Consider the following 22,256-nt stretch of genomic DNA (forward strand, 5'->3'; position numbering starts at 1 on the left):
ATAAATATGTATAAATATGTATAATGTGAAATATAAAAAATATGCTGAAAATATAACGTTTGATTTTGTAGTTTAAAAGACTCATTGACGAAGTAATTATAAATGTATATAAAATTTTACTGCTTCGTTACATGTATGTGCAAAATTATATTTCATATATGTCTAAATATCACACCTACTCCATTATAACCGCCTAGCATTTATAAATAGTTATGTTCGTAATAAAGTGTTTTGGATAAATTAATTGAAGTCTGCAAACTGTTCAAAGAAAAAATAAAATATTTTTTTACGTTACATTTTTATATTTGAACATTTTTATAGATTACATACATCACTACATTTGTGATTAAAATTTAACAAACTTTCACATACCAAGTTTAACAAAAATATGAAATATTATAATTCTACAAATTAGTAAAAATACCCTAAATTATTTAGTTTATATATTAAGCAACAAAGGAAGCAAATTGAATGGTATTGCAATTGAACGATCTCGCAACCCTACAGACCTCTGAAATGATAATTGAAATTACAGTGATTATTTGCTCATCCCAAATTTGTTTCTGATTAATATATTTTTATCGAACATTTACCTCAACACCGAATGCAAATTTGTCGGCTCGTTTTGCGTAGCTGGCGCGCTAAAATTGCGCGAATAACAGGACAAGCAATCAAACGTTTCTTCTCCGTTCGACCCGCTCCGAGTGAATTTCGACCCTCGTACGCCCCTCGACTGCCGAACTCCGCTTGTTTATACGTAAACCTGTTATTTAACGTATATTGTTAGGTGTACTTACGCAGTGCAGGGCATTACCAGCGAGTGCAATGTACCGTTGATTGCCGTGGGCGTCCTGATCCCCCGTTCCTCCCCTCCCGTACCACATATCCCGCAACGTTCGGATATTATTCCTGATCGATTCGAAGAATCGAACTCATCAATAACGTAGGTCCATGCACCAAATTACACATCGCGAACGCTGTCTGCGGTTTCGCTTCTATCCACGTTCGTACTTCCCTTTCGAACTGATACGTGTTCCCTTTCTATTCGCTTCTGCTTTTCGCTAATTTATGGATGTTTTGATACTTGACGCCCTGTTTTCGAATTATGGAACTTTGGGGGGAGAGTTTTGGTACTTTGGAATTTTGGGATTAGTTCATTTCGGAATTTGGGGAGGTTGAGATTTAAGGATTTAGAAATTTGGGGATATAGGATTTTAGTCATTTAGGAATTTGAGGATATGGGATTTTAGTCATTTAGGAATTTAGGGGCATAGGAATTTGGGAATGTGGAGGCTTTGGGGATTTGGCAATTTTGAAATTAGTTAATTTGAGAGCTTGGGAATTTGAGGAGTTTGAGATTTAAGAATTTAGAAATTAAGGGATATGGGATTTAAGCCATTTAGGAATTTGGGGACATAGGGATTTGGGAATGTGGAAACTTTGGAGATTTGAGGATTTTGAAATTAGTTAATTTGAGAGTTTGGGAATTTGAGAAGTTTGAGATTTAAGGATTCAAAAATTTGGAAATGTAAGAATTTGGAAAACTATTAACTAAAATTCGAAACTACCAAAGTCAAAGTCCAAAAGTTTCAAACTTCCAAAATCTAAAATCCCATAATTTAAAAGTCCCAAACTCCGCAATGTCCTAAAATTCCAACCTTCCAGAATTATAAAACCCCAAACCCTGAACTTATCAAAATTTCCAAGAAGAATGTCTCCCCACAAAAATATGATAAAATGAATTCTCGCACCGCATCATTACTTTGCAAAGTACGGAGACACGTTTTCAACTATTCCGTTATCTATCGCATTATTTACAACAACCGTTTATCTGGTATATGTTCCTTTCATTGATAGCTAATATCAGTTGTTATCAATAAGATTCATTCATGCGTTGACCAGGGTGTCCATGAAACTTAAGCAATTTCCCGAATCGTCCGGCGCCATTTTATGGCTCCCTTTACGCAAGAACGGACATAAATCAGGAGCAGTAAGAGGAAACAAATAATCGTTTCGTGAGCCATTTAATGCATAGCATCCTTACTATAAAATACCGGTTTCCTAGTTATTGGTTGCACTGCATCGGAGAAATGAAAGATAGAAAAGAAAAAACTGAATTCTAACGATCGTTTCGATTGAAACTATTCGCCATAAACGAAAGGACGCGCTGAGATCCTGATCAAATTTATTACCAAAATATTATTTTGAAAGGTTTATGGGTATAAAAGGAACTCTGAATATTATAACCTGGTTTATAATATTATAGTTATTATTGGAACAGTCGTAATTCAATTTCGAAAATTTTTATTTCCAGTTTGTAAATTTTTACCGTTATAGTATATTTGATATATTGCAAGGGTTTTCTAGAGAAACTTTTGTAAACTTGAATGTATCTTATAATTATGAGATTGTATCTTATGATTGAAATTGTATCTTATAATTCTTATGATCTTATAATTATTATAATTTGTACACTTCTAAGTTTTCATATTGTCAAGCACCACACTATATTAATAAACGTCTAAATTTAATTTAACATTCCTATATTTTTAAATTTCTAAATTTCCAATTCTACCAATATACAACTTTATGATTACAGAAATGTTAAAGTGTCAAGTATCTGTTTGCACACTTCCAAATTAACAAATTTCCAAATGACCAACTTCAAACCCCCAAAAATTTCAATTGAGACCTTTCTTCACATCATATTCGTATGTGGATACATTCATATGATGTGACATATGTACACATGATAAAACCAAATTTTCAAATAATGAAAATAATACAAATTTCCAAGTAATCAAATTCAACTTGTCGAACTTGAAAATTTCGATCCCTCTGTATGTCCCACATGCCCTCCCGTTCAGCCCGTGCTACTCGAGACAAAGCAAAGAGTCATAACCCCAAAGAAAACCGGAATCGTGAACAAACGATTCGAAGCTCTCCGGCAAAGTAAAGAAACGATCGTTGGCAGCCGACATCCTACGTTCAGTGGACAAAGTGTCCCTGTGGAAAAATGCATGATTCATCGCGATCAAAGAGCACGATGCACGGAGCGGACGCGCGTGTATCGGTGATAGAACAAAACAAGCCATCAATGTATCGACTGCTTTAATAGATAAGATGTCCGGTATGAGAGTACCGGTTCTCCGAGGGCTGTTGCACGATAATACCGGTCGCGGTGTTCCATAGAAATTCAAAAAGAAAGAAACGATCAGACACGCGGCGAGGCGGGAAAAAAGGAAATCGGCTACGTACGCGCGATAGTCACGAATTACGAGTGTCCATGAACCTCTGAGGATGATTTCGCGAACGGTGGGGATGCTGTACCGCTATGTGGCAGTGTTACATCGTCGATTTCCCCTACCCGTTCTACACGCTATCTGCCTGGCTGGGTCTCTCTCTCTTTCTCTTTCTTTCTCTCTCTTACATCATCGGATCCCTCTCCAGACCGCTCTCACGACGGCCTCTCGCAGTCGGGGGCACAACGGTTACGTTTTACCGTTGCAAGCCGTTCGTTTGCTCGCGAGCGCGGTATTCGTATAACACGCGTCCGGTACATCTATTCTGTGCTACACCCACATGCATGATCGATCACGCACACACTATCCGTTTGATATTGATACATCGAGGGTGGCCATGGTGATTCCTCTTCGAACTCGATATTTTTGTGGATTATTCAATTTTTTAAGTTTTCATGATTTCATGTTTGGGAACTCGTAGATTTCGAGTCTTGGGTTTTGCAAATTTTTTTATCAATTCTTTTACCGTTAAATTTTGAGACCGTCTTGAACCTGCAAGTTCTCAATTTCTAAAAGTCGAGCTTCCAAATAGCGAAGTCTTCAAATTCCATGATTTCTACATACTCAACTCTCAAACTCCATTTTGAGATCTTTAGGTTTTTATGTTTTTAGATCGCCCAGATTATTGGTGCTACAAGTCCTTGGACTTCTATATCTCTAGGTTCCAAGATATTCGTATTGTACTGAAAATCCTAGGTCTCAAGTCTCCAAATCTTCATGTGCTTATATCCAAATTCTTGTATCATCAGTTCCCCAAATTCGGAAATTTCCATATGTCTATGTACGTATGTATCACTTCTATGTCTCGAAAATCCTAGATCTACAAATCCTTAGATTCTTATATTTCTAAATACCAAAAATCGTCTGTCCCAATCCCTATAACTTAATATGCTTTCATCCAAATTCTTGTATCATCGGTTCCCCAAATTCGGAGACCACCATATGTCTATGTTTGCATGTGTCATTTCTATGTTCCGGAAATTCCAGATCTCCAAATCCCTAGATCTAAATACCAAAAATCCTCTGTCCAGTCCCTAAATCTCCACATACTTACACCTAAATTTCAACATCCTCAGTTCCCCAAATCCTGAAGTCTCCATATTTCTAGATCCCAGAAATCCCAAATCTCCAAATCCTTAAATTTCTATATCCTCTATCCTACAATAAAATCCCGAGTTTTTGTATCCTCAAAGTAGTAAATTGCAGAGAAAATATGTAAAGTTTTATTGGAAATCGAATACCATCGTGTCGCGTCAATGTCGTTTCCTTAACTTGGCTAAAGTTCATTCTGTTGATGCATCACGCCCTGCTGACTGCAAACTGCAACCGGTACTTTCATTCTGTTACACGCCCACGTGTACCATCGATCGTAAACATACCAGCAACACAGCAGCGAGTTTAATGGAGAGACCTCAGGGTCCCAAAGCTTCCGAAGTATTATAATTAAATAGCGAATCATTACTGGATACAGCAAAAAACAACAATGTTGAGAATTTGTATTTCCGATGAGTCATGAATACACAATATGCGATAAATTATGTAGGTAGAAATACAGTTTTAGATTGTCTAGGAAAGCAGTAATTAACGAATCGACAGCATCATTAATAAACGTTCCCTATTTCCTTTATAAATCTTGAGGTAACAAACACCTCAGGAGATATTTCAAGGATTAAAATAGCAGTAAAATGAGTATACAATTTTGAAATTACGTCAGTTTTAAAATTGTGAAATTACAGTAATCGAACAAAAGGTAATTTTATTCTGATCAAGTGCTTGTCAACTCTTGATCGCGACCTACATTAATAATTCACTCGCTACAATTTTCATTAATTATTTTATAATAAGTGATCGACTGGTTTATGACGAGTGATCGACTCAATGCAAACCGTAATACGATTATTTGGAATTTGCCTGATTTTTTAAGTCAAGAGGGTTTAAATGAGAAAGGAAACTCTTATTGCCACATTCAGACTTTCAAACATTCTTGTGACACTCCTTCGCAATTGTATTGATCAGAAATCTTCGTCTTCGTCGACATGGCAAAAGTCGACTGTATCGAAGTATAAGCAATTATTTACCACTTTACTTGGAAGCAGTACTTTACTCACTACTTCACTTCACCTAAAACGTTAACTTCCAGAGTCACTTGAAGTACCAAACTGAAATATTGATATATGATAATTTTATCTTCTACAATCCTACCTTCACAGAATTTCTGTTTACCAAAGAGCATCCACATGTCACCAATGGAAACAAATTTACTAATAAATGATTTAATGGAGACTCCAACATTATTCACACACGAGAATTAACAGCTTAATGCATGGAACATAAAAATCTCGTTCCCAATCGTACAACTAAAAACCGAGTATTTACGACCGCGTTGATCGATCATCGATCAATGAAATTAAGCATTGTAAGGGGCATAAAGAGGACAATGGGCGAGTTACAACAATCAGTCGCGTTCACGTTGTAACTCGGCAGAAACTCGAGATCTGGCGTGCGATATGAAAAATGTAAGTGCTGCCTCAACAAACAATGGGCTACCCATTTGATCAACACCTACGCCTATGTACGACTACGTGTATACGCGAGCGTTGACGCACTTGGACGCACCGTTGTTAGTTTTATGAGAAGGAAGATGAAGTGCCACGAGTGAACGAGATTGTCGAAGTAAAGTCTTCAGGTTCTTTGCTTCTGGCTTCGTGCGATCGTACGCAACGGTGCTTCAAGTTGATGATGTAATTCAGTACCAGAAGCAATGTAGCTGTTGCTCATGTTACGAAATTGCTGTCTGATGTCATCGATGTATCAATTTCGTGCACCTCGCTGTTGGGACGATGGTTGAATTAATCAAGATGGCACCCTTTGATTTTGATACTTTTGATAGTTTATTAGTAATTAAGTTTTGGTATTTGGGGAGTTGGTAATTTTGGGTATTGAGGAATTGGGGATATTGGACAATTTAGCAATTTGAGGTAATGTGAAATTGAAAGGGGAATTTGGGGAATTTGGTAATTTGGGGTAATGTGGAGTTGCGGACGTTTGGTAATTTGGAGTGATGAAAAATTGGGGATATTTGGAAATTTGGGGAACTTGGTAATTTAGGGTAACATGGAATAGGGGATATTTGAACATTTGGAGTAATATGGAATTTGGGATATTTGGAAATTTAGGGAACTTGGTAATTTGGGGTAATGTGGAATTGGGGATATTTGGAAATTTGGAGAATTTGGTAATTTGGGATAATATGAAATTGGGGATATTTGCTAATTTGGGGTGATATGGAATTGGGAATATTTGGATATTTGGAAAAGTTGGTAATTTGATGTAATATGGAATTGAGGATATTTAGAAATTTGGGGAACGTGGTAATTTGGTGTTATGTGGAATTGGGGATATTTGGAAATTTGGGAAACTTGGTAATTTGGGGTAATATGTAATTGGGGATTTTAGTAGTTTGTGATATTGTGAAATTGTACACATTTGGGAATTTGAAGATTTGAGAAGTTAAGGATTTGAAAATTTTTATATTGTGAATTTGGGATCATGGAAATTTGAACTTTTGAAAACTTGAAATATTTGGGATTCTGGGATGTTAATTTCCTAAATCCGAGATTTTATTATAATTAATTTGAGATATTTGAAATTTAGTAACCTTTAAGAACTCACAATTAAAAACTTGAGACTTTGCAAATTGTCCTAAATTTGCAAGTTGAACTTTTTTGCAATCTGGAACATTTGCCAATTAGAATAATTAAAAATATCAAATTCCCAGTAATTCAAGTTGAATTCTTCAATAAATACAAAATTTAAAAATCTATTAATTTATTAACTGAACATACTTGCAAATTTAAGAACTCGTTAATGAAACTTGAAAAGAATGTTAAAAAAACCTAATTTTCAAAGTCAACGTTTGTACATTTATAATTGGATACTTGACATTTTCAATGAGTCATTTTTAAATACTAGTTACACAGCGCATTAAATCTAGTTTATTCTTATCCTACAATGGAACAATTACTGTGCGTCTAAAACGCCGCGAATCACTTCTTCGATACGCTCGACTTCTCCGACACGCTTCAACGATTGGTAAACCTTTCCAATCGTACGGTTTTGGATGTTCGGAATGCATCACGTATTGTATTTAATCCTCTGGTCGATGAAATCAGTCTCAATTATATTGCATTTTCCACGCCAAGGAATTTCAACGAATAATTCTACTTGATCTTCAAAACTGAAAATATTAACGAAAAGCATAACACAAGTAGAACTAAAAATACAATATATATTTGCAAGTCTGTTAACTTTAAAAGTCTACGTTTCAATTAATAAACTCTTAATACGAAATTCTCATTAAAATTATTATTGTAATATAAATTATTTATTATAAAATATGCGAAGTTACTTTTAAATACAAAGGTGAAACTTGCGAAACTTGAAATTGAACTTGTGTCGTCCAACTTTTCAAATCTTGAAATATTCTTGATATTAACTTCACTCAAATTATTTAATATTTTAATGATCCACTAAGGAAGGGTTTCTTTAATTTTTTCTAAGTTGTCAGATTACAGACAGCCTCATAAACTATCAGTCATTACAAAAATTTATTCTTCTCATGAATTTATATGGATCAAAAATTGTACAAACCTTTCAAAGTGACAAAACTCACAAGTGACAAGACTTAAGCAACTGTTAACTTTTCCAAGTAGTTCCGTGAAGATTTCCGTCGAAAAGTGCACTCGTAAAAGAAAAGCAGAACAACAAGAATAAAGGACGAGCTTTTATTTTTAGCAACATACGTGGGAGTAGAAACGCAGAGATAGTCAAAATCGTGTCGCTTGGATTACAATGCGGAAGATATTTACAGCGGAAGAATAACTCTTCTGGTCGTTTAAGTAGGCGAGCAAGAGGATCAGGCGACAAGAAGCTCGACTGGATTACAAACCGGAAGGGTGGACGCAGGAAACTGCGTTTCTCGTGCAAACCAAAACACTGTTCCAAGGATGGTGGAAAGTTTCTTGTTACGACCACGTTAACAACCGAGAGATTTTGAAGATCGTCGACGCGACCGAAACAATAGCTCTCGAAGTACTTTATCGCCGTTTGCTCAATTCTTTAAAGGTGAAAAAATCGCGGTAAGAATAGAAAAGTAATTACTGTGTGACGAAATGTCTTTTGAACGACAGGAAATGAAACACCTTGAATGAAACACCTTGAATTAACACTCGTACATTTCATATATTAATAGAAACTGAAAGAAAAAGAAATTATAGATAAAAGCTGATCATAGTTATAATTAGACTTATTAATAATTTTGAGTTACTTTTATGAATAATTTTAAGAGATCTCAAGTCAAAATAAGATACAGTTGAAATTACTTTCGTAGACTGCTTTTAATACATTGCATTTGTTTGACCAACTCTGATAATTAAGTAAAAAGAATTTCAAAAATGTACAGAAAGGTTTAAATTAAAGTCGGTAGCCTCTGAAGTCGATAGTATAGAATGTACATTATTTGATACATCCTTCTTCAACCAGGATTGACCAATAGAGTGTCGCTAGTGCATGATGAAGTTGCGCGTGGTTAAAATCGATTGTCGTTTCCTGGACACTTCCGGTAATATCGTCAACTGTAGCGGCTTTATCGCAGCCGACATCGAAGATTGTCTCTGTACTATTGATCCCTCTGCACATTAGAATTGTCTGTTCAATCGCAAAACATGTGACGAAATTTTGATACTGAAATTCTTAAACATTTTCATGTATCAAAAAAATTATACCTAAATAAATCTCGTTATAATCTCATTATAAACACAGACTTTATATTGCTACTTTCATACAACCATATCCACGTACCCAATTTCTCAATTTATTTCAACAATTTGTTTTCTGTAAAAATAATGGGAGATTCGTTTATACTTCTACTGGTCAAAACAAATATGTATAAATTGTGAATAAAAACGCTTGAAGGATACCCGATTACCTAATTGTCCACACAAGAAACAAGAGATTTTTTGCACAACACAAAGATCAGGAACCTGACACCATATGGTTCGATCTATAATTACAAGAAACATTCCCGTCATGGTCAATAAATTTCCAAAACGAAAAAGAAAAAAAATAACACGTTCTAACGAATACCTAACGGTCCGGAGATATCTTAGAATAGCAATTTCATCGGAACAAAGTACGATACCCAGCGTGATCAATTGTACCTAATGGATTCCCTGACACCCGACTGTCTTTTTCTGCGCGAAGAGTATCACGTACGCCAAAGAAACCTACCAGCCGTTAATCAAACGATCTGTTAATTCTATCGACAGAAGATTTTGTCGAAAATCGCTGAGCACAACGTTCTACAACTAAATACCTGTAGCTCCCACCTTATGAGAGCCAAGCTAGCCTTGGGTTCGGCGCCAAAGACCGGCCCGAGGTCAATGACCATCGGAATATTCACGTTCGGACGGCAGGCAGTCAGGCTTGGCCTCAGCGATTCCTTGCCTCTTCGGATTATTGCAAATCTGCGGATTTGTTTGATATCTTGCACTACGGGTATTAGTCTCATCAAATTAATTTCAATTTCGATGCTACTGTGCGAACGGATTTCACGGATTTCACGCAATCTTTCGAGTTACTGGGATTTTGGGATAGTAACCTTGGTTCGGTGTTATGTCAGGCGTGATATTATGACTTTTGCTATTTGGTAATTTAGGTTAGGAGAAATTTGAAATCTCGGAAATTGGGAAATTTGGGACTTGAAAGTTTGGACGTGTGGAGAATTGGATATCCGAAGTTTTGGGTTTGAGAATTTAGAAACTGAGAAATGGAGGAAACTAGGGAATTGTAAATAGAGAAATTAAGATCTGGGAATTTGGTAATTTAGGATACTAAAATTTTTAAATTTGGGCTTGTGGAAAATTGGATATTTCAAACTTTGGTGTTTGAAAATTTGGAAATTGAAAAATAGGGGACTTAAATATCAAGAAATTGGAAATAAAGAAATTAGAATGTTTGGGAACTTTTTAATTTAGGTTGTTAATAATTTTTAAATTTATAAATTTGCAAATTGTGTAATTTGGGATTTGAAAGGTCACGTAGAAATTTCAAATTTTGCGATTTGGAAATTTAGAAATTTAGAAATTTGGAACTAGATGAATAGGAAATTAGAAAATTTCAAAATAATTATGATCACGTAATTATACTATAGAACATTAAATGACTTCTCACAAGAAACATCGTCCATATTCCAAAACATTCGGCACACTCGCATTGTTCATAAAATTGATAATTAAACTGAAAATAATAATTAACTCGATTCATCGTAAATTCATCTGTGGATTCATGTGAATTGAGGAGTAACTGCTTTGCAGAAACAGCAGCTATTTTTCAAAAAGACCTGTTATTGTTAATAAAGTAGGGTTACCTCTACAAGAATATTAATTAAACATATGCTTTTAAACGATAAAGCGAACATCTCGAAGGGTATCATTTTATATTTAAATACCCTCTTTACCTATGAAATTAGCATCGGTATCCAGAAGCAGTTGTTCGTGAAGTCCGCGTTGAAATGTAAAGCCATAAAATTCAACGAGCAACAATGATTATGTAAAATGATTAATATAAAAGAGAAGAGAGTATAAGCACGTTCTGTAACATGGTATCTCGCAAATACAACTTATTTAGATCGAAATCTGCGTGTCTCGTTCCATATTTTTTTCGCAGTGCATGATTTTGATACCGCTAAGATTCTTCACGCGGCTAATTGGCATTGCGCGAACAATTCATTAGAGGGAACGATGCACGCTCGGAATTAGTCGGTAATCAGCGTGGCCTTCTTTAAGAATCGTATGGTTGTTTTGCAATAACTGTACACCGTCGAGGCGTTGACTCGAAAAATCCATCGCTGTTAGGTGCCTGAATTTTAATCCCTCGAAATCATTAATTCCGCTCGTACGTTTAATTAATCATCCGGTCCGACGAAGTTGATAATCCACGAAACGGAAGGAGCTCGCAGCGCGGATCGTAAAACGACTCTGCTTTACGATGGTCCTGATCGTCCACGAATCCGGAAACACGTGTTCCTGATGCATAAATCCGAGCAGAGTCGATCGACGAAACGGTTTTACCTCGTCGACGCGTTCCCTTTTCAAAACGACATTCCCCGCCGTCCGAGGGTTACGGTGCAGAGTCGCGAATAAAACGGGGAACCCGTGCAGTAACCGTGGACGAGGGAGAAGAAGGGAGGAATGCGAGAAGAGGGTGCCGTACGAGGCGAATAACGGTGAACGGTGCAGCCGAGTGACGAGCCCGTCGCGGAAGAAAGCCGGTGTGTACCGTGAAGAAACAGAGGCAGCATCGGGGCCTGGGGATAAGTAAAAACCGGACGAAAGAGACGAGAGGACGACGGAAGAAGACGAAGAAGCGGAGGAGGAAGGGAGAGAAAGGAAAAAGGTGGTCGAAGAAAAGGAAGAAGAAACAGAGAGGGGATGGAAAGAGAGACGACCATAGCGAAGAGGTCCGTCGCGGCAGAGTAGGCTGGTAGGGGTACGAGAGAAGGTGGTGGAGGCGGAAGAGTTGGCTACAGAACACTGGAGGGGAGGGGGTTGATGGTAGTGGTAAGGGTACGAGGCACCGTGCGAGCACCTGTGGATCTCTGCGCCACGGTAGAGTCACTCACCGGCTACCACCACCGGACCACCGCCGAACCTTGGTTCACAGGTAGAGGACAACACGGAACACGGTCACTCGTGGCCCGCGAACTCGAAGGAACTGTCGAAACGACCAAACTTTGATACCGATTACGTCACTTGCCGCTGGACCACGTCCCAACATCCTTGGAACGCTGTGAACCTGCTACCACCGCTAAAAACGGTGCTCCAACTTTTCGTTACCACATAACGAAATTACCGCAACAAGGTTACCATATCTTCTTGATAAGTACACCGTTGAGGAACGTGTTCGGCTACACCGTTGACAGTGGGTTCTCGGTATCATCGTTGAAGACGCCACGCTCGATGACAACCAGATAACATCTGTAAATCGGATTTTCTTCAACGCGCGAAGAAGAATAGTTCTTGAACATCCACATGAATCTCAACATTCTCTGGAGAACACGTCCTTACACAGGGATAAGGTGGTTCGTTCGAAATTAAATCAGTGTCGACCGAAGTGTTTAACTAAATTGTTAGTTGAAATTGTTAAACGGTTCGAGGACTTGCAAGGTTGTTCGTTCTTTTTCGGGTGTTCGAGAAAGACAAAAGTGTGACAGGGTTAACATCTCAATCCGTGATTAGAAAGATAGTTGGACGTATGAATATAAGAAGAAAGGTTAAGATTGCCGATCGATGGACAGGGATTTACAGTGAGCGTGCTTGACACTTACGATAGCCACGGATGTGCGAAAACGACGTCGTCTGGCGTCGTAATGCGCGTTGGAAGCGCGTCGTTTGACTCTAGGTAAGACCGCGAACGACGACGCTTCGTGGTAAAAAGGGAAGAGTGATAAAATTGGGTGCAATTGATGCAGTGCTGGAATCAGAGAAACACGGTTTCGATATCAGATTGTGATCAATACAGTATCAGTGCTAAAGAAATAGTGAAGATAGAAACGACGTGTGAATCCGCTTCGAACGTGATTTCGCAAAATCTCTCGTTTTGGATACCAGGATATGTGATCTCGGACAAGATGCCTAGCACCATAAGAGGTGAGTCAGTTTACTGAAATCTGCTTGTCAACGATCGTCCACGTTTTCTTTCGATCGTTCTGTCATTCGCTTATTCGACACTGTCCAATCGTACTCTGACGATTTTATATTTCTATAATTTTTTGGAGATTTAAATCTCCGTATTTTCAAATTTATTTTCTGTACGTCATATAATATTTCTGTACATCAATTCCATAATATTGCCATTGCATGCGTGAATCTCCGCGCATTCACTGTACCCATAACCTTACCGCTGTAATCAACGCATAAGCTCGTGTTCCTCCATTTCGATCGGCTGATTCCGTATGCTCGAAATCGGCAATATAGCATAAAAAGAGTGACGGATCTGTGTTTCGTACGGTTCAGATCGAAACGTTCGTCACGCGGCTTGAATAACAAATACATTTGCGCGGGGTAACAGTACGCGGTGTTGTGGCCATGATGGCAGGGTCACTCGAGGTCAGTAACACACTGACGATTAGAAGAGAGTCCGACTTATCTACCTGTTTTCCTGTTTTTAATCAACTTTACACGTCTGTACTCGATTACACCTCCGATCAATTCGCGTTTGTAAACGCTTCTTAATTATTCAATAAGTTTCCCCAGTGAAATAATTACACCCGGAATGTGTACGGTATATAGATACTTAACTACTCCAAACTCTAATAAGCTGTAATTATTCCTACATTTTTAATTTACATGGATGTATCGACATAACAAATGTCATAAGGTATCAAAATTATTATAATGCAGTAAGTTTTTCAAATAGATTATTGATTATTAGACGCATTCTCGTATTTAAATTAATGCCTTTATAAATGAATACAATACGAAATTAAAAATTCATAATTTATTAAACCGTGAAACATACAAGGACCATTATAACTCCGCAGTTTCATAAAGCAACTTTTTCATAAACCTCGGTAAAACCAACATGAATTCTAAGATTCTTGCATTTCAATTCATATTTCTGCGAGCAAATTATACGAATCATACAATGCGTATAAAACGAAAGTATTAAGAGCTCGAAACAAACTATACACACGAGTAGAAAAATTGTAGAAAAATTACACGTTGATAGTCATCGGACGGTTAGGTGATTCGAGTCGGTAATGGTGGTCCGAGCATTATTGACCTACGAAGGAAATAAATATATTTATGGAAGCTAACAGTACGCGAGAGTTACGGTCGCGATAGCAGGGTCACTCGAGGTCAGTAACACACTGACAACGAACACGGGTCAGTCAGCGAGGCTTTTCTGGTTCCTAGACGCGCCGAAGCGCGCGTTTCTTTTCTTCGTCTACCACGGTTTAACCCTCGTTTACCGCAGTCTTCCTCGAACCGCGTTTTTCCTTTAGTCCGACGACGTTGCGCGGACGAAAATGGTGTCGATACGTGGGTCGTATTTCCTATGTTGGTTGTAGAAAGAAAAGGGAGCCAAGGGAAATTGAAAGTTGGTGGAATTTTTTTAAATCATGCGATCACCTTGAGAGTTAGAAAACTCGCGACGAGTAGTTTCCGCGAAGGATAAACAACAAGGACATGGTTGAAGCTGAAAAATTTAATCGGCCAGGGTATCTCGGTTGTACGAATTATTCAGCGACCTTCGCGAACGCGTAACCGCTAGATCATCGACCCTGCTGATCGATCGGCTCTCGAAACACAGAAACCGGTGGATTTTCGTCGGAGCCGTTCCGGTTCCCGTGAAATCTATCCAGGAAAACGGAAAGAGAGGAGGAGTCTCTCGAGGGAAATAGAAGGAAAGAGCTGTCGGTGAAGTGGTAGGGGATTAAAGTGTAGACAGAGAGAGGGAGGGATAGAAAGAGAAAGAGGAACCGCGGTGAGTGGAACGGGAGAAGGGGGAAAAGCAGGTAGGAAAGCGAGATACTCTTCCTGTGACAGGTGGCAAAGACCTTGGTAAACGTAAGGGCGTTGCGATCGATTACCTAACCGGACGATGGGAGTGGATTTTGGTTTCTGACGCGGTTCGGCCCTCGGGAGCCGGCGCCCACTGTCGTTTTTCGAACTAAGCGTCGACGGGCTCCTCGCCACTTGGGACACGAACAAAAGCTAAGGTCGACGAACCCGGCGTACACGTACGGCTTTAACACGCGGGCCGGTTCACGCACACCAGCATCCAGCACGCCTCTACGTACACGCATTCGTTCGCTCTCTCACAGGCCACCAGGTACTTTCGTGGTACCAGCGATGGCACGGCCGGTCAAGTCCGGATTCCGGTGACTAAAGTACCAAAGCCCGCCCGCGTCATTTACATGGGCACTGACTTGACGAACTGCCGTTTCAACGGATTTCATCAACGTCGATGTTTTCTTGCGAAAACTTAAGAGCAGGCTGGAAGATAAGCGTTCGATGAAACGATCAGCAAGATTCGATGGTTACTGTTTTGCATTCGTACTCAAACTTAGGTACTCTAAGAGATGTTTACTTATAAGACTGTAGATAAGGATGTTCAAGTATATTTGAGTACTTGGATGATCATTCAGTTAGTACGTGAGGATTCGATTATGTCGAATATTGAAGTTTGGGTTACATTACTTGGTTTCAGACATAAATCTCTAATACTTATACTGCATTTATATTTTCACTATTACTTCAAAATGAGTTCAATTGTAGTTCAATGTTATTTTGCTCTAGATATTAAGTTATACTCGTCTGAACTCATATGTACATACAAATACAAAAGCTTCATATTCACATGATCAGGAAAGGAAACTTGAATACGCAAACTGTATACACATACTCAAGTCCAAATACTCCACATACTCAAGTTCGAATATTCAAGTACATCTACTCAAATTCGAATACTTAGATGACGACTCCAGGAGTCCAGGTCATAAAATTCCAAGTACCCGGATACCTTAGAGCTCCAGTACTAAAAGATACGTCTCTTATTATTTCTCTTTCTGGTTGGATTATACGTCACGCGGAAGCTCTATTACGTGGTACACGGTTTTATGAATTCTCGTAAGATATTATGCAAGATACGTGAGCGAGCCTCCCGTGGTTCTTGACTTTGGTACCATCAATGGTATTCACGTACACTCTGTACACACGTCGATAGCTAGGCGGTTACCTCGAACGTGAACGAACTTATTTACGTAGACGTGAGTTACATCGGCGTCGTTACAGTGTAGGTAGGTCGCCTTGGAATGCCGTAATCTCGATTCTGAATCCCGTAAGAGTTTCTTCATGACCAACCTGACATTTCGCCCTGCGATACGAACTGTATCGCCCAGATTAATTGCAACGACAGCGACGGTGACGAAAGGGTAGACTTTCTCAAGATTCTTTTCGAAGTTAACCCACCTTCTAATATTATCACACGCACACCACAGTCTGACACCACTTCCACATATTTGCACCATTTTGAGATTCCAATCTAAATAATATATAAAGTACTGACTGTAATTTCAAAGATCTCTGAATACAGAATCTGATGTTTCAATGTTCTTTATTGATCTTAACGCAATAGGTTAGGTTAACCTAATGGGTAAATACAGTGATAATTAGTTACTGCCCCAAAAATCATAGGTTAAAGGGTGAACCTTGATCCTATCAAATCGAGCATTCGGAGTCACTTGTAAATTTAACCAGGTACGTGATTATGCAAATTCGACTTCGTAAAAATAGATTTGGTCTCTCGTGACTCGGTTTCAAACAAAGAAATCTATGAAAGGAGTTGGAGGAGGCGCAGGAAGGGAGATAGGCAATGAACCGAGGTTGTATAAGTCGTTGGGTGGCTCTACCCAAATTATGCTCTAAGGTACCGTTATGGTGGGACCATGATCGAGGCGACCGTTCGCAAATGTCGTTACGTCGAATTTTAACTGTCCCCACCCTGCCTTAATCACGCATACAATACATGTCACGCTGACGAAATTGTCAGGGTATTTTAAATAGTCCTCTGAACATGAATTGTTTTCGAGAAGGACCTGCTCCAATAAGCTTCGAAGAAACTTAATCTCGATTCTCTCTGTACTTTGAATTTTGTCGTTATAATTCCTAATTTACAAAAATTCTAAACGTCCTTATTATTAATACAGTAGAACCGTAGTGATATAAAATTAATCTGATTGAAAATTAAAACCATGCTAGCACACATATGGTCATTTAAGAGTTAATATGCTTGAGAGCAGATTAACAACCTTGATACATCACGATGTTCAGAGTTTACTTATTGCTTTAGGTGCATTAGAACTTGCAAAACTCTGTACCAATCCAAGTGAAAGAAGGATGATTATGGTTGTCAGGTCCATCTGTGACCCAACGATTTGACCTGAGCTGAGGTCTTCGGGTTATAATGTTACACGAGATAGAATCTATACTGTGAACAAAGATACTCGACTTGTTCGTATGATGACATTCCACGCTAGAAGACAAAGATCTGAGCGATGCTGACGTGTGCTGGTTTCGGTGTTTTCGAGGCAAAATCATAGGAACGCGACGGCAACGACCATGTGCGCGGGCAACGGTAATTCGGTTCCGTGTCAGCGTAAAACGAGCCAAGAAGGGAAATCATGAGTCACGCGGAATCCGCTGTTCCGAAAGTCGACGCTACGTGCATTGGCGTAACTGGGGAGGGATCAGGGTGAATCGGGATGTGGCGATATAACGCGAGCTTTCACGATCAGCACATTTATCGTTTTACTATTTTACTATCGATCTATACAATTTTATTGTTCTACCATTTTATCACTTTACTGTTTTACGATTTTATTTTACTATGCTTTATTGGTTTTCCACCTTGACTATTTAACTTTTCTTCTTCATTCTATTTTTTTATCAGTTTGCCGTTATACCAATTTGTCATGCTACTATTCTACTTATAATGGTACTTCTATTCAACTGCACTGTTATACTATTATACGTACATTTTACTGCACTTAGAGTATTAGAATAGCAAAATGGTCGGAATAGTAGAATTGTAAAATACGAAACACTTGCATCGTAAAATAGTAAAATATTATAATGATAACACAAAATAATTAAACAGTAAAACAAGAAAATTGTGGTGTAATATAATAACAAAATCTTTATGTACGTCTATACTCAAAGTATAGTAATCGTATAATAAAGTTGGTGTATGTAAATAGACATACAACATAAAGTTCGATTAAATAGGACCTGGATGCTTAAATAAGTTACCTGGACATATATCACGCTGCTGTTAAACGCACGGATATACAACATATGGATCTAACTCGTGGCCAACTAACGTGTGGTGATCTAACGCGTGGATATACAACATGTGACTAACTCATACAAAACTTGTAGCGATCTAACCCATAGATATTCAACACATGGCCCTATGACACGTGAATATACCACACACAACGTCCTCACACGTGCAAATATAACGTGTGGCAATTTAACGCATGACGATCTGATATATGAATATACAGCGCGTTGATATACAACGCATAGCGTTCTAACGCACGGATGTACGGCGCGTGGTGATCTAACGAGTAGATATACCACACGTGGGGATCTAATACGACGATATTCAATGCGTATCGATTTAACGTGTGAAGGTACGACGTGTGGCGATCTAACGTGTGGATACTCAACGCGTAAATATACAGCTGGATATAATGCATGGATATACAATACGTGAATATACAGATTGATGATATAACACATGGAAATGTGTGAATGTTGATGTCATAAGATGTGGAATATTAAATGCTTGAATATACAACAGATGGTGATATAATGTATTCAGTACGTGATTATACAGCGAGTTGTAATATAACGCATGGGTATACAGCTGATGATGTAACGCAAATTCTGCGAGGCGATTTAACATAGTGATCCAAACCTAACCCAAAAATCTAAGTTACGCCACTGACTACATACATAAACTTGCATTCACACATGTGATAGATTAAAAGGATCGTTTTTTAACACACATACTCCCGCATCCGCGGCGGCACGACAGGCAAGCGAGTCTACGCAGGTAAACGTGTCTCTCCCGCTTGCCTACCTATCTACCTACCTACCTACCTACCTACCTACCTAACTCGAAACCCGGCTTGCTCCTTCGTTCTCCAGTCATTGAACTCCGAGCTCGTTCAACCCACCAGCTGTTTCTTACTACTCCCCCTCTGTTCTCTTCCTACTCCCCCTACAAATATTCCCCACCGTTCTTCCTGGCCTCACCGTGGACCCATGCCTCTTCCGACACCTCTGCGCCTTCGTGTCTACGCTACTCTCGCGATACTGCGCCGCTCCGAGCGAAGGTAGTTCGATCTATTCAAGGAGAGCCTTGAATATCGATTCGGTCAAACGACAGCGGAGAGGAAGGTCGAGTTTAGGTTCAACGATCTAGCGAACTTGATCGATGCCGAACATAGGATTCAAGGACATTTTTAATAGATTTGGGAATCCTGGTGTTCGAGGGGTTTGAGATTTTCGATTCGAGAGCTGAGATGTGGAGAGTTTGGGATTTACAGATTTGGAGATTTGGAGATTTGAAGATATGGAGATATGGAGATTTGGAGATTTGGAGATTTGGAGATTTGGAGATTTGGAGATTTGGAGATTTGGAGATTTGGAGATTTGGAGATTTGGAGAGTTGAAGATTTAGAGATGTGGAGAGTTTGGGATTTGGAGAGTTGGAGATTTACAGATTTGGAGATTTGGAGATTTGGAGATTTGGAGATTTGGAGATTTGGAGAGTTGGAGATTTAGAGATGTGGAGAGTTTGGGATTTGGAGAGTTGGAGATTTGGAGATTTGGAGATGTGGAGATTTGGAGAGTTGGAGAGTTAGAGATTTAGAGATGTGGAGATTTAGAGATTTGGAGATTTGGAGATTTGGAGATTTGGGATTTGGGATTTGGGATTTGGGATTTGGGATTTGGGATTTGGGATTTGGGATTTGGGATTTGGGATTTGGGATTTGGGATTTGGGATTTGGGATTTGGGATTTGGGATTTGAGGACGAATAGGAATTTGGTGATCTTGAATTTGGGGATTTGGGGATTTGGACATTTTGGATTCGGAATTTAGGGATTTGGAGATTTGAGGACTTAGGGACGTATAAGAATTTAAGGATTTGGAGATTTGGAGAGTTTGGATTCAGGATTTGAGATATGGGGGTTTGGAGATTTAGAGACATAGAAATTCGGTGATCCTGAAATTAGGAATTTGAGATATGAAAAGTTAGGAACTTAGGAATTTGAGGGTTTAGGGATACTTGGAGCCTTGCGAAGTTGAGAAGTTAAAAAATCTCCAAATTTGTAAAGCAGAAAATTTGAAAATTAAGAAACAAAATTAATCATGATCTCCGATAATTCAAGATCATCAATAAAATATATGATGTAACCATAAGTCGAAGACTTTTCCTAAATAAACTTGAAATAACCAAATCGTTTATCAATTAATACATCTCGCAACTGTATCAATGACCACCGAAATTCACGATTAATTATATATTGTTCTTTTTATTGTCCGTCGTCATGCCTTAATCATGATTCACCCAGCGAAAAATAATCCGCTTACTCGGAGATTGATGCGGGTTTTTGAACCCGAACAAGGGAAAGGTCTAAGCGCAGGTTCAACGATCTAAACATGTGATGGCCGTAGTAGTTGAAGGACCTAGATCATCGCATAGATCACTGCTAAGAATGCTAAAGACCGTTGTTACGAAAGTGATGGTACCACAAGAGAATTCAATTGTCATCCCAACAATCTGCAACGTTATTTATGTGTTTGAACCAGTGAAGAAAATCTGAACAAAATCCTTTCACTCTGTGCAGCATCTTCACAGCTTCTAAATCATTTCTGCCTCAACTATGCGGGAGTTAGGTGTAGTCGATCTTGATCGTAGGTCGTTTATAAAGGGTAGACGTGTTTCAAGGTTTTCGTTAGTTAATTCAGCTTCTCGAAGAAATCGGAATTCGTTGAACCCATATGTTAGATCATTATCGGTGTTTTCTCAATATGACTTACAATAAATATTTTTTAATAAAATTATTAAAGAGAAGATACAAATCTGTCGGTTTTTAATATAAGAAGTCTTGCTTATAATCTGACTGTTTATATTTGACATCTAATTTACTCTCCTAATTTACTCTCGTTTAATTACTCTAGTATTGAATTGCAATTCGATGTTCTGTTATCTTGATCAAATTTTATGTAGATCAATCTTTATTGAATCTTTGCTAACTGGTAGTCGCGATTTGAAGATGCTTTCTTGACTTTCGCGTGAGATAAGACTTTCGAAAATCACTACACAACGAAGCGTGTTCTAATTTGGAATTGATGCAACTTAATTGCGCATTAACGAGGTAATGTTCGTAATCGAGAACAAATCCGATTTCACCGGATATATGTGTTAACACATGCAGTCGTATAATTAAGAGCACGAGTATTTTAGTCGTTTTTATCAAGCAGTTAATTAATTTACGTACCTTTATTTCTTGCAATTTTTATTTGTTTTTGTTGAATTTTAATTTGAGGTGCAAGAGTTCTGATATTTTTAATATGTGATTTTAATATGTGGTCTTTGGAGATTGTATGATTTAATAATTAACAGGAGGGTAGATACACAGAAGCTTCATATTATATCAGTGGAAGAAAATTAATTATTTGCACTTTTATTAAATCGATATGTCATTACGCGCGTTTAATTTCACTACATCAGGTAAAATAATTTTGCTGGGTTGACAGTGAAGAAATAACTGACTCAGCACTCTTTGGTATGAAACAGTGATGAGCAATTGCACTCGTGAGGGCAAATGGCTCACGTGAGCACTGGTGGATCAATTTGAATATTTGGAAACATCTTAGGACGAAAATTTCTTAATTTTCAAGTTTCTTATATTTCTGGATTTGTGAATTTTTTCGTCAAACTTCAAAATTTTTAAATTACTAAATTCTCAAGTAGCTTAATTTTCAAGAGTACCAAATTCTCAGATAGCTCAATTTCGAAGTGCACCAAATTCTCAAAATTATAAATTGATAAATCTCCAAATTTCCATATTCTCAAACTTATAAATTCACAAATCTTCAAATTTCCATATTGCCAAATATGATTTTCCAAATCTCTAAAGTTCAAATTTCTGAAATTCCCAAACTCAGATCTTCAAATTCCAAAATTCCCAAAAGTTCAACTTCCTAAATTCTCCAAATCTCCAAATTCTCAAACAGCACAAATTCCCAAATTCTCAAATCTCCACATTCCTCCAAGCCTAATCTCCAAGCCATCTCAAACTTCCAAATACA

At 38.2% G+C, this 22,256-nt stretch overlaps 1 protein-coding gene across 6 annotated transcripts in view; it reads left to right on the forward strand.

The window, feature by feature from the left end:
- Hr3 (nuclear hormone receptor 3 ROR-beta) overlaps positions 1–22,256 on the forward strand; it is a 212,373-nt gene that overhangs the window by 21,877 nt on the left and 168,240 nt on the right. For 4 of the 6 annotated variants that reach the window (XR_013039409.1, XR_013039408.1, XM_076535818.1 and 1 more), the window contains exon 1: positions 11,940–13,009. The exons of 1 other annotated variant lie outside the window; for it this stretch is intronic. Coding sequence is in view for 3 of the 5 variants with exons in the window: in XM_076535818.1 (XP_076391933.1) it covers positions 12,826–13,009 (184 nt within the window). In the remaining 2 variants the exon portion in view is untranslated. Of the gene's footprint in view, positions 1–11,939; positions 13,010–22,256 lie in introns of those variants that run through there. One more of the 6 variants, XM_076535827.1, reaches the window with a different exon arrangement.

This window comes from Megachile rotundata, chromosome 9 (genome assembly GCF_050947335.1).
Source record: "Megachile rotundata isolate GNS110a chromosome 9, iyMegRotu1, whole genome shotgun sequence".
NCBI classification, from domain to species: Eukaryota; Metazoa; Arthropoda; class Insecta; order Hymenoptera; family Megachilidae; genus Megachile; species Megachile rotundata.